Source organism: Gymnogyps californianus, chromosome 19 (genome assembly GCF_018139145.2).
Source record: "Gymnogyps californianus isolate 813 chromosome 19, ASM1813914v2, whole genome shotgun sequence".
In the NCBI taxonomy this organism is placed as follows: Eukaryota; Metazoa; Chordata; class Aves; order Accipitriformes; family Cathartidae; genus Gymnogyps; species Gymnogyps californianus.
The window spans coordinates 438278-451270 of record NC_059489.1 but is presented as its reverse complement, the minus strand read 5'-3'; the positions used below and the strand labels follow the sequence as shown (position 1 = coordinate 451270).

Here is a 12993-nt window from a genome sequence, read left to right as displayed (position 1 = left end):
GGGCACGCAGGGCTCTGCTCTCCTCTCATCACTGCATCTGTGCACCGTGTGATCTGCTCAAAGGTGCTTTCCGAACACCCACGAGTCCTGCCCCGAGGGGCCGTAGCATTTCCTCAGCCAGGGACGGGCAGGAGCCCCTCATGAGGGCAAGTGTGGTGCAGGCAGCGCTGGCAGCTGGCCCCGTCCCTGAGCAGAGCAGCCGGCACCAGGCACCTTCCCAAAGGCACCCTCCTGGCTTCCCGGGGCAGCCCAGGGGTGCCGGGATGCGCCAAACCGGTCACTTCGGAGAACAGCTCAAGGGGTTTGAAAGGAGGGGGGTGACGGTTTCTCTCTCCTGCCCCAGCTGGACCTCGCCTCCCAGTACATCAAGGCAGCCGTGAAGAACATCCCCACCGTGTTCCTGATGACGGACTCCCAGGTTGCTGAAGAACCGTTCCTGGTCCTAATCAATGATTTCTTGGCATCCGGGGAGGTGCCGGGGCTCTTCCAGGATGATGACCTGGAAAACATTACCAGTGCCATGAGGCCCCAAGTGAAGTTCCTTGGATTGCAAGATACAAGGGAAAACTGCTGGAAATTATTTATAGAAAAAGTCAGGCGTCAGTTAAAGGTGGGTGTTCACTCAGGAGGGATTTTTGTCAGTGCTCCTGACTTGCCTAATCCAAAACCTATTTGCAGACAGGACACAGAAAACTGTGGTTTCATTACACAGTGATGGGCTTGGGTGAAAGATGTTTTCAAAGGCTCCCCAGCCAACGGTGCACCCCCAGCCCCAGGGGTGCAGCTCTTCACACCCACATATTTACCTCCCTTGGGGCAGAGGGGGGTGAGCAGCCTCCACAGCCGCGAGCCGGTGCCGGGCTGTGCTGGGTGCTCGCAGGGACCCCGACGCGGGCACTGTGCTCAGCCGCTGGCCACAGCCACCAAACGGGGTCCGGTGCCAGCCCCGACCCTGCTGAGAGGTGCAGGGTGCACAATCACAGACCATCTCCTGCATACTGGGAAGGGGAGTTAATGGGTGGGAGGCAAAGTCCTGATCTCCAGCAGAACATCTGCAGCGACGCGGAGCCCACAGCGATGCTCCTGCCGCCCTGCGCGTGAGCTCGGCCCCCGGCAGTGGGGATGCCCTGCTCAGCAGCAGTGCTCTGCCCCAGGTCATCCTCTGCTTCTCCCCCGTGGGCTCAACCCTGCGGGTGCGGGCGAGGAGGTTCCCTGCCGTGGTCAACTGCACGGCCATCGACTGGTTCCACGAGTGGCCGGAGGATGCGCTCGTGTCCGTCAGCAGCAGGTTCCTGGAGGAAACAGGGGACATCAAGGTGAGCTGGGACCCCGGGTCGATGCACGCTGTGCCTGTGCACAGCCCTCTGTCTTGGGGTGCTGGGGAAACCAGGCTGCTTTGGGGAATGACCTGCACCTCTGCTGCTCTCCTTGTTGCAACGTGCCCGGGGATGCTGGCGTGACTTGGGGGTTGCTGGGGGCAGTGAGCTGGGGATGCTGGTGTGGCGCGGCGGTGCTGGGGGCAGTGAGCCGGGGATGGGGTCTGGGGTAAGCTCACAGCCAGCTCCAGGGTCAGAGCCTGCAGCCCCACACTGTGCAGGTAGAGACGAACCTTTCCTCGTTTCCCTTTTGTCCTGAAAACACCACCACAAATAACAGCCTGGAAACAGCAGCTTTTCCCCAGTGCAGCCCAGGTTAACCTGGGGGATTTGAATCAGGAAACCAGAGCTGGGCTTAAGAACCAGCGTCGTTAGTGCCGTGATCACCTACATTTCTCAGCTGCGCGTTGTGCTGTTTAACTAAAAGCAGCGCTTTGCCTCCCGGCCTCTGCGGCTGGATGTGGAACCAACCCTGCGGGAAGGCTCGGTTCTACCCCAGCATTTCACTGCGTCCGCACGGCGCAGCGGCTCGCTGTCTGTGCTCCTGGCGGAGCATCTCACTGTCTGTGTTCCTGGTGCAGCCTGAGGTCAAGGTCTCCATCAGCCAGTTCATGTCCTACGTCCACACGAGTGTTAAGGAGATGTCCAAGACCTACCTGGCCATGGAGAGACGCTATAATTACACCACGCCAAAGACCTTCCTGGAGCAGATAAAGCTCTACCAAAACCTGCTGTCGAAAAAAAGGAGTGAGCTCACTGCCAAGATCGAGAGGCTGGAGAAGGGGCTGACGAAGCTGCAGAGCACAGCGTCACAGGTGCTTGCTCACAGCATCGCTTATGCATCGTGGCCGCTGCGGATCCGACGCAGGGGGGGTGAGAGGAGGCGCGTCCCTGCAGGGCGGTCACGGTGGCTGCAAGGTCCCCGAGCTGTACCGAGCCACCGCTGCAAGGCCAGGCAGGGCTCAGCACGATCAACCCTCTGATCTGCTCCATTTCTCCCCCCATCGAGGTGGACGACCTGAAAGCCAAGCTGGCGGTCCAGGAGGCAGAGCTGAAGCAGAAGAACGAGGGTGCGGATAAACTGATCCACGTGGTGGGTGTCGAGACAGAGAAGGTCAGCAAGGAGAAAGCCATCGCTGATGAGGAGGAGCTGAAGGTCCAGGCCATCAACACGGTGCGTGGCGTTGAGCTGGTGCCCACCGTGCCGGCGTCCAGCATGGGACAGGGCAGCGCGAGCTCTGTCGGCTCCGGCCGCTCACCCCGTCCCGTCCCCTCACCTCCCCAGAACGTGGCCGAGAAGCAGCAAGCCTGCGAGACCGACCTGGCAAAAGCGGAGCCAGCGCTCGTAGCTGCCCAGGAGGCCCTCAACACGCTCAACAAGGTGAGCGACCCCTCGGTGGGAAGCGTGTCCCTGGCTGGTGCCGGTGTCCCCGCGCTGGGGCGATGCTCAGCGGCCCCGCGGTCCCTTCCCAGAATAACCTGACAGAGCTGAAGTCCTTTGGGTCCCCGCCCCAAGCGGTGGTGAACGTGACGGCAGCTGTGATGGTTCTGACGGCCCCCAGGGGCAATATACCGAAGGACAGGAGCTGGAAGGCAGCAAAAGTCATGATGGGAAAAGTAGACACTTTCCTTGACACGTTAAAGAAGTTTGACAAGGAGCACATCCCTGAGGCCTGTCTCAAGGCATTTCAGTGAGTCCGTGGCCGGTTCCTGCCCCCTGCCCGGCCCCGTGCCGCCGGGCTGCCCTGGGCAGGGCATCCGGGAGAGACCCTCACCCAGCGGGGTTCGAGGGGGAGGAGCGGGATCCAGGCGTTTGCTCTGCTCTCCCACCCTGCCGCCCATCGGCACCCTGAGCCCCGGGAGGAGCAGGACGGGGCTGCCGGCAGCCGCAGCACAGTGTCGTAGCACAGCGTGTTCTCCCGTTCCAGGCCCTACCAGTCAGACCCCAGTTTTGATCCGGAGTTCATAATGTCGAAGTCAACAGCCGCCGCGGGTCTGTGCTCCTGGTGCCTAAATATTGTTCGCTTCTACGAGGTGTTCTGTGAGGTGGAGCCCAAGAGGCAGGCGCTGGAGGAGGCCAATGCCGAGCTGGCAGAGGCACAAGAAAAACTCAGTCGCATTAAGAACAAAATTGCCGTAAGTGCATGCTGCCCCTCGCAGCCCTCGGCCAGGGCCGGCTGCCGGAGCCAGCCGCTGTTTGCCTTGGCTGGCGCCCGCCGCGACCCCATCAGCCACCAGCAATTTGGCTGCAGGTCATGGCCAGAAGCCAAAAATGAGCGAGAAAGATTCTTATAATTCGTATAACCTGGAGCCCAGGTGCAAGAGCTGCGTTGCCACGATGGGGGCTGCCGCAAAGCTCCTTCGGGTCTGCAGAGCTCTCTCCTGGCCTGGCAGCTTACGGCAGCTGCGCTGTGTGCAGGAGGTAACTGTAGATGTGTTGTCTTTTGAAGGACCTGAATGCCAATTTGGCAGCTCTCACTGCAGAATTTGAGAAAGCTACAGCTGAAAAAATCAAATGTCAGCAGGAGGCTGATGCAACCAACAGAGTCATCACGCTGGCAAACAGGTACTGTGCAAACACTGGCTCCAGAAGCACTGGGACCATCTGCTGCTCCCTGGCATTGCCTGGTGGCAATGACACAGGGGTCGTAGAAGCATCAGAGCCCCCCATACCCTCCCCAAATTAAAAAAACACGAGTATGAATTGGGCCAGAAATTCAGCGGGGGGGGGGGGGATGCTGCAGAGCCATGTGCCCCGGGTGAGGGCAGTCCACCATGCGAGCAGGGGTGGGTTAATCCCAAGGGCGTTTGGTGACAGCCGCCCTGGGGCATCATGGCCAAGTCCCCTCCCTGCACGTCACCAGGAGTGGTGGCACCGCAGCAGCCACCGTCTCCTCTGACCCCGCCAGGCTCATCGGGGGCCTGGCATCCGAAAACGTCCGCTGGGCTGAGTCAGTGGAGATGCTCAGAGAGCAGGAGAAGACGCTGTGCGGAGACGTGCTGCTGGTCTCCGCCTTCGTGTCCTACGTCGGCTACTTCACCAAGAAGTACAGGGCCGAGCTACTGGAGAAGCACTGGATCCCCTTCCTCAGCAGGCTGGCGGTGAGTGGCCACGGGTCCCGTCCTGGGGTGCCTGGGGCTCCTTCACCCCATGCCTGCTGGCACCAAGGGGCTCCTGCTCCTCCGCGGCCAGGCGCCCAACTGTCCCTCCCCGGCAGGTGCCCATCCCCATCACCCCAGGGCTGGACCCCCTCAGCCTCCTCACCGACGCCGCTGACGTGGCTGCCTGGAGCAACCAGGGGCTGCCCAGTGACCGCACGTCCACCGAGAACGCCACCATCCTCTGCAACACACAGCGGTGGCCCCTGCTCGTGGATGCCCAGCTCCAGGGCATCAAGTGGATCAAGAACAAATACGGGGAGGCACTGCGGGCCATCCGCCTGGGCCAGAGGAGGTGGGTCGGGTGCTGCAGGGCGGCCGTGGGCTCGGACTGGAACGGCCCCCCTTCCCCTGCCACCGGAGGGGCACAGGGTTCCGCAGGGCAGGGTACCCATGTCCCCCATCAGACTCGGGACACCCGAGGGCAGCAGCGCTGATGGGGCACCCGACACCTCCTCCATGGGCTCTGCAGGGGCCGGGGCTGGCAGAGCGCCATGGGGGTCCCACCGGGGTGCAGCGGCTGGAGGGTGTTTGCCCAAGCTCGCCCGAGCTCCCCGCAGTGCGCGCGTGTGCTCGCTCGCCCCACGCCGTGCCTGCCTCCCCTCTCGGCTGCAGCTATCTGGACACCATCGAGCAGGCGGTTTCCGAAGGACAGATGCTGCTGATCGAGGACGTCGGTGAGACGGTGGAGCCGGTGCTGGACCACCTGCTGGGGAGGAACACCACCAAGAAGGGCAGGTCAGTACACCCTGTTCTCTGGTGCCGAGGAGCTTCACCTGCTCTGAGCAACCACTGCTGCCCTAAAATGCCGATTTATGCCCCTTTGCATGACAGCAGCTGGGGCCTGATCCTTCCCCATGCACATGAGAGCCTCTGGCCACATCCCCTAGTTTTCTCCGGGTATTTCCCAGTTGCTGTGACATTTTGGACCGTTCTGGTCTACCGAGTCCAGTTCATTTAGTGGTTTAAGAAGAGCATGTTCCTTGGTACACCTGCAATAAGGTGCGATAAACTGGGAGGGTTCTCTTGGCAGACATAGAAGCTATTCCGTGACGGGGCTTTTGCTGAGAATCCCCTGCCCCATCTCCCCCGCCCCACTTGGCGCTGCCAGCCCTGCTGCAGGCAGTGCTGCCTTCCCTGGCCACCGCTGACCTTCCTGGCCACGTCCCTGGGGTCTGGCGAGGGCTGGTCCCCCGGGACTGCAGGGACAGGGCTCTGGGGCTGCTGGGGAGGGAGCTGCACCACCCTCCCCTTGTATCATGGCATGGTGCCTGCAAGCAGCACGAGCCCAGGAGCCATCCGAGAGCTGCAGGCAGGGCAGCTGCCAGCTCCTTCTGCTCCTCCGGCCTTTGCCCTGCTGGGGCTCTTCTGGCACTTCTGCCCTTGCTATGCCTTTTCCCAACCAGAGAAATACATCGCGAGCGGCTGGGAACAGCACACGGGTCGAGGGTTTCTGTCTGTGACAAATTACTGCCAAGTGTACATAAATTAATTTGTTTAATTAACTGAGCAGATACATTAGGATAGGAGATAAAGAAGTGGAATATCACCCGCGCTTCCGCCTGATTCTGCACACCAAATATTCCAACCCTCACTACAAGCCAGAGGTGCAGGCTCAGTGCACCCTCATCAACTTCTTGGTGACCCGGGAGGGACTGGAGGACCAGCTCCTGGCTGCTGTGGTGGCCAAAGAGCGGCCGGACCTGGAGACCCTGAAGGTACGAACCCGGCTGCCGGCAAGGTGGTAGCAGAGAGGCCAGGGGGAGCTGGCAGGGAGCAGTGAGATCTCACCTCCGTGAGCTCGCTGTTGTTTATCGAGAGCCAAGTGAGTCCCGATCAGAGCCTGCCGTCTGCGTGGGCAGCTGTGGGTCCACCGTTGCCCCACGGAGCCTGGTGCTGCCACGGGTGCGCTCGCTGCTTCGCCCTGCAGGTCCTAGGAGGGGCTGTGTCCACCCTCCGCTTGCATCGGCGCTTCGGTGACAGTATAAAAAACATGGTGATTGACGCCAGAGCTTTGCGCGGTCTCTTGAATGACGCACGTCTCTCCGGGGCGCTGGTGTTGTAGGCAAACCTCACGAAGAGCCAGAATGAGTTCAAGATCAAGCTGAAGGAGCTGGAGGACTCCCTGCTCGCCCGGCTGTCTGCTGCTGCGGGGCAGTTCCTGGGGGACATGGCGCTGGTGGAGAACCTGGAAACAACAAAGCGCACAGCCATGGAAATAGAGGAAAAAGTAAGCGAGCTGCCCCGGAGCTGGTGCTGCAGGGCTGTGGGCAGTGGGAGAGCTCTCCCAGACCATGCCAGGCACCCAGTGCTCAGTGGGAGGTTGGGTGCTGCTTCGACACGTGCCAGGATGCTGGATAACACCCACCTTTGTGTGCATCAAGGTGAAAGAAGCTAAAGTCACCGAAGTCCAAATAAATGTCGCTAGAGAAAACTACAGGCCAGCGGCAGAGCGAGCATCCCTGCTGTACTTCATCCTGAGTGACCTCAACAAGATCAACCCCATCTACCAGTTCTCTCTCAAGGTAGACGTGGAGCAAGGAGGGAATACATTTGTAGGGGCAGGACAGGGTTTGGGGAGATCTCGGAGATTCGGTGTTTCAGCATTTATGCTGCTAACAAAACACCCAGCAGCCTGGGCACTGAGCTGCCCACCCGGCTCTTCCTCAGGCATTCAATGGGGTCTTCGAGAAAGCCATTCAGCGCACGGCCCCCGACGACGACATCAAGCAAAGGGTGATCAACCTGACGGATGAGATAACCTACTCGGTCTATATGTACACTGCACGGGGACTCTTTGAGAGAGACAAACTCATTTTCCTGGCCCAGGTTGCCTTCCAGGTAATGCATACAGATGTTTGGGGCTTCTGTTGTATAATACTGTACGTGAGTTTATGTTGGTTTAGACAGGTTGTTCTCCTACTTATGTGCTGCTGCTGGATGCTCAGTAGCTTCTCGCCCGGAGCGCAGGCCCTCGCGCCGAGGCTGTGTGTGCCGGGGCGGTTGTGATGCTGTGCTCTCAACTTGTCAGGTCCTGGCAATCAAGAAAGAAGTGAACCCGGCAGAGCTGGACTTTCTTCTGCGCTTCCCTTCCAAAGCCGGCGTCGCATCCCCCGTGGACTTCCTGCAGCCCCAGGGCTGGGGTGGCATCAAGGTTGGTCCACGCGGTGATGCCAGCACAGCCCCCAGCGCGGCAGGTCCGGGGTCACCTGCAACACCCGGGAAGGTCTGCAAAGCCCCCCCGTCCCCCGCAGCTGGTGAGACCTGGCATGTCCTGGCCCCTGGTAGCGGCTGTGGGACAGCAGCGTGCCAGCGGCATGGGGGTCCACACTCAGCCCGGCAGCAGGCGGCGGCAGCCTGCCTGGGCCGGTGGAGCAGGGCCATGGGAGCCCTCGGGGCCTGGCTGCGGCACAGCGCCGTCCCCGCATGCGCACGGCTCTGCAGGGACCCCCCAGCCTGGGGGTCCCTGAGGGCGAGCAGAGCCCAGGAGTGATTTAGCCCTTCTCTGCGGGACCTGAAGGTGCTCTCGGAAATGGAAGCGTTCAAGAACTTGGACAGCGACATCGAGGGCTCGGCAAAGCGATGGAAAAAGTTTGTGGAGTCCGAGGTGCCGGAGAAGGAGGTGTTCCCCAAGGAGTGGAAGAATAAGTCAGCCCTGCAGAAGCTGTGCATGCTGCGATGCATGCGGCCGGACAGGATGACCTACGCCATCAGGTGCGCCGGCACCCGCCCGGGGCACGGCACGGTGCTCTCCTGGCAGGAACCCCGTGGCGTCACCGCGCCAGCCGCACCCAGTGACCACGTTTGTTCCTAACTCAATTATGGTTTTATTTTTCTGTAGGAACTTTGTGGAAGAGAAGATGGGGAGCAAGTTTGTGGAAGGAAGGAGCGTTGAGCTCTCCAAGGCGTACAAGGAGAGCAGCCCCTCCACGCCCCTGTTCTTCATTCTCTCCCCTGGCGTCGACCCGCTGAAAGACGTGGAGGCCCTGGGTGAGCTGCTGCCCCCTCCTTGGCCAGCACCAGCCCGAACAGCTGTGTGTGGCTGCTGCTTTGAGCAGCGAATGGCCAGAGCCGCGCAGCCCTGTCTGCGTACTAACGAAAAAGGCGTCTCACGCCGTGACGGTTTCCTCCCCTCCCCAGGCAGAAAGCTGAACTTCACCATCGACAACGGGAGGATCCACAACGTGTCGCTGGGGCAGGGCCAGGAGGCCGTGGCAGAACAGGCCCTGGAGGTGGCGGCCGTGCAGGGACACTGGGTCATCCTGCAGGTGGGTGGCGGGCAGCGGGGTGCACTGCGGGGAATGCGGCCCTGCCAGCAACCGGGCACACTGGGGTGCACCGCGGGGCACGCAGCCCTGCCGGCAACCGGGCACACCGGGACACACCGCAGGGCACGCAGCCCTGCCAGCCACGGCTCAGAGTGTCCCCAGGTTCCCCCAGCCTCAGCGTCCCCGTTGACACTAAGGTGGTATCTGGGATGGCTGAAGCTCAGGGAGTGTTGGCAGCCGCTCTGCTCCCCCATCCCGGTGCGTTAGCAGTCATGCACAGTCTCGGTGCTCAGCCCGCACAGCGGCCGGGTCCACGCTTGTCCTCGGTGGGGGCAGAGCCAGGAGCAGGGAGGGGACCAGGGGCAGCAGCACGGCCGGCAGCGGGAAGGCACCACGCTGCCTTGGGCAGGGGCAGCAGGAAGGGAGGGGACACAGGGGGGCTGAGGGAAACAGGGGAGGTCGGAGGGGGGAGCTTTGGAGGCAGGGCTCCAAAGAGGATGGCGGCCCTGCAATGGGGGCGCAGGGTTTTTCATGGTGTACCCCACATGATGGCAGTGACGCTGCTTGGGCTACTTGGGTGTCCCCAGCCTGAGCGGTGCCGTGTTGCGCTGCACCTGCTCTCTGTGGAGCCACGGTAGGAATTTGGGGGGAACAAGTGATTCCCGAGGTTGTACTTCAGGCCAAGCAGTACAGGAGGGGTTCCCGTTGCAGAACATCCACCTGGTGGCCCGGTGGCTGGGCACGCTGGAGAAGATGGTGGAGCAGTACAGCCTGGGCAGCCACGCTGACTACCGGGTGTTCATGAGTGCCGAGCCAGCCCCCAGCCCCGAGGCACACATCATCCCGCAGGGACTGCTGGAAAACGCCATCAAAATCACCAACGAGCCGCCAACGGGCATGTATGCCAACCTGCACAAAGCCCTCGACCTCTTCACCCAGGTACCCTTACCCCACCGCGCTGCTCTCCCCCACCGCGGTCGTGCTGGGCACAGCCGGTTCCTTTCAACCGTTTTGGGTCAGCGTGTCCGGCTCAGCCCGTCCCTGGGGTTTCACGGGCTGAGCATCTTTGGGGGGGGTCACTGCAGACACGGACGCTGTGCCAGGAGCCAGCCCAGCCCCAGGCGTGTCCTCCTGGGGGGGCCCAGAGCCCCCATTTGTCAGGATGTGATTTAGGGGTAACCAGAGCTGCCCGAGGGCTCCCGAACCAGGGAGGGTGCTGAATTGCTGGTGCCTTTCCCAGGGCTGAATGTCAAGCTGCTGCAGCTTGGTGCCACGAACAAGCCGCCTCGGCTCTCAGCAGGGTCTGTGTGTGTGTGTGTATTCCTAATTGTTAATAAACAGATGAGTGCAAAAATTAACCAACTAGCAAATCTTTAAAAGATAATTTTATGCTTTTTTTTTAATAAACCTTCAGTTCTCCTTTGCCATCACCTGTTAAATATCTTCAATAGAGGGATGGCTGATAGCAATATTAACTCATTCACTTGCAAACCCACTCTCATTTTTATTCCACTACAGGACACGTTAGAGATGTGCAGCAAAGAAATCGAGTTCAAATGCGTCTTGTTTGCACTCTGTTACTTCCACGCGGTGGTGGCCGAGCGGCGCAAGTTTGGCGCTCAGGGCTGGAACAGATCTTACCCCTTCAACAACGGTGACCTGACCATATCAATTAACGTCCTGTACAACTACTTGGAGGCGAACCCCAAGGTAAGGGACTTACAAAGTGACCGTACCTCAGCACAGTACACACTAGGACAATCAACCTTTTTTGAAAAATTCAGCTGTGGTCCCGCAGCTCTACAGTCGTGTGCAGCTTCCCCGGGCTGCAGGGGACTTCTGGGGAGCCACACAGAAACGCCACGGTGAGCCTCTCCTTCTAGGTACCGTGGGATGATCTCCGGTACCTCTTTGGTGAAATCATGTACGGGGGGCATATCACAGACGACTGGGACCGCCGGCTGTGTCGGACTTACCTGAGTGAATACATCCGTGAGGAGATGCTGGAAGGGGAAGTGCACTTAGCTCCAGGGTTTTTGATCCCTCCCAGCTTGGATTACAAGGTAAGAAAGATTAACGTTGCTATTTGCTGTGGAAAACCACTGCCCTGGATAAATGCGCACTAGTCAGAGTTCCCTCATGCTAACCAGGGGGGAATGTAGGGGAAAAAAGTTTCAATCCTGTGGAAATATGCAGAATCGCTGCAAAAATAATTCCTGTGGCTGGGGTGGTAAGGGAAAAACTTAGGTAAGACGCGAGTAAAAAACCATCTTGAATAAGCAATGCCAGCTAGCCGTGAAGCACCACCACCAAAAAGCGATGACACATTTTCAAGGCTGAAGCGAAACTCACGCTCCTTTGTACCTACCTATCTGCTAAACTAACGTCAGCGCCTGCCCTGTGCTTAGGGTTACCACGAGTACATCGATGACAATCTGCCACCGGAGAGCCCCTACTTGTACGGCCTGCACCCCAACGCAGAAATTGGCTTCCTGACTGTCACTTCAGACAGGCTTTTCCGGACAGTTTTGGAAATGCAGCCCAAAGAATCAGACGCTGGAGGAAGCGCAGGTGTCTCCCGAGAGGAAAAGGCAAGCAAAGTTTTTACACTACACAATGACAATTTGGAGGCCAGGAGGGGACTAGGCAGGGAGGACAGATATGGGCCCACACACAATGGACAGAAGAACACGACCTGTAATAATAACTGATTTTTATCAGTGCAAGATAGTAGAGATGTGATTCTAGCCCAGTACCTAATGCTGTCAGCCTGGAGAAGGGGGAGTTGCTATCGCAGAGCTTGCAAGAAACTCTGCAGTCAGGTTTTTAATTTAAGTACATTTGCACTTGGTTTCTCTGTGACCAGGCTCTCCTTCCCATTTCAGTAACTGCCAGTCTTTGGCATTGGTAACGTAACTGAACACGAGCAAACGCTTCACCGCTCTGCAGCTACTGCAGCCCAGGGCAGACAAAGTACCGGCCGCGGCTGCCTACTTGTCCCTGTCCCAGCTGCAGCTCTCTCCCCTCTTCCCCGCTCTTGCATCAATCTAGATCCCAGGCAGGCAGCTAGTCACGCAGACCATCATAAGACCATTAGTTGCTCTCCTCCAGCATCTCTGAGAAAGCCAAAGGGTAAAGGGGCTGAAATGCTGCCCCAGCATTTCCTTTGTGCTCACTCCATCTGAACACATGGTGCAGTTACAAAAGTCAGCAGTGTTCAGAAAGGTTACTCTGATGGGGTTGAGATGCGCCAGCGGCAAAATGTGGCTCACATGCTGCATCCTCAGCAGATGGAGCAGGCTTAGCAATTTCCATTCATGACGGCAACGACTAAAAATACAGATTTAAAAAAAAAAAAAAGAAAAAAGTCTTCCTCCTGACTCGCTGGCTTTTACACTTGAATTTCACAGCCTTTGTGGCTTCAGTTCTTCCTTCTTGGCTGTTGAAAAAGAGCTGCAGCTTTTTAAGATCCAAGAGCAGTTAGTAAAAGAATAGAGTATTAGTAACAGAGGAGGAAGCACAGGAAACCACAAAGGTAGAAAAAGAAAAATCTTACTAAGTTAATTAACTGTTAACCCACAGCATTTTTCCTTAAATAAGAGCAGTTCTATGGCATATTCTTTCCAGGTGAAGTCAGTCCTAGACGAGATTATTGAGAGGCTGCCGGAGCCATTCAACATGGTGGAGATCACGGCAAAAGCGGTGGACAAGACCCCGTATGTTGTAGTTGCCTTCCAGGAATGTGAAAGAATGAACATCTTGACCCATGAAATCAGGCGCTCTTTGAAAGAGTTAGACTTGGGACTAAAGGTATGCCGTAGGTAGCTGCCTAGAAAGCGCCTCTCCCTACCAAATAATTTCCCATGATTTGCAAATGGCGTTCCTCGTTTCAAACCTTGTCCTGTACAAAGCACTTGGCTACCCTACTGTGCTGGGTACGGCCAGACGGTACCGGCCTCCTGCTTCGTGATGAGCTTGAGACCAAATACTTCCATCAGTCTTGCTTTCTTCAGATAAAACTGCCCAGACTTTTCTCTTTTTTAAAGGGAGAGCTAACGATTACATCAGATATGGAAGAGCTGGCAAACGCTCTCTTCTACGACAACGTTCCTGAATCCTGGACACGTTACGCCTATCCCTCTCTTCTCAGCTTAGGAGCCTGGTATGCAGACCTGCTCCTTCGGATTAGG

General features: G+C 58.4%; 1 protein-coding gene across 2 annotated transcripts in view; it reads left to right on the top strand.

Moving 5' to 3' along the window:
- The window catches only part of DNAH17 (dynein axonemal heavy chain 17), a 37301-nt gene that overhangs the window by 22405 nt on the left and 1903 nt on the right, over positions 1–12993 (top strand). For both annotated transcript variants that reach the window (XM_050908220.1, XM_050908219.1), the window contains exons 54-78: positions 344–610; positions 1155–1316; positions 1958–2191; positions 2386–2550; positions 2662–2757; positions 2850–3067; positions 3305–3512; positions 3827–3942; positions 4286–4478; positions 4595–4830; positions 5151–5273; positions 6049–6253; positions 6601–6765; positions 6920–7060; positions 7206–7376; positions 7567–7689; positions 8056–8249; positions 8377–8525; positions 8676–8803; positions 9515–9742; positions 10322–10513; positions 10687–10866; positions 11212–11394; positions 12431–12613; positions 12850–12993. In XM_050908220.1, coding sequence (XP_050764177.1) covers positions 344–610; positions 1155–1316; positions 1958–2191; positions 2386–2550; positions 2662–2757; positions 2850–3067; positions 3305–3512; positions 3827–3942; positions 4286–4478; positions 4595–4830; positions 5151–5273; positions 6049–6253; positions 6601–6765; positions 6920–7060; positions 7206–7376; positions 7567–7689; positions 8056–8249; positions 8377–8525; positions 8676–8803; positions 9515–9742; positions 10322–10513; positions 10687–10866; positions 11212–11394; positions 12431–12613; positions 12850–12993 — 4404 coding nt within the window. The remainder of the gene's footprint in view (positions 1–343; positions 611–1154; positions 1317–1957; positions 2192–2385; positions 2551–2661; positions 2758–2849; positions 3068–3304; positions 3513–3826; positions 3943–4285; positions 4479–4594; positions 4831–5150; positions 5274–6048; positions 6254–6600; positions 6766–6919; positions 7061–7205; positions 7377–7566; positions 7690–8055; positions 8250–8376; positions 8526–8675; positions 8804–9514; positions 9743–10321; positions 10514–10686; positions 10867–11211; positions 11395–12430; positions 12614–12849) is intronic.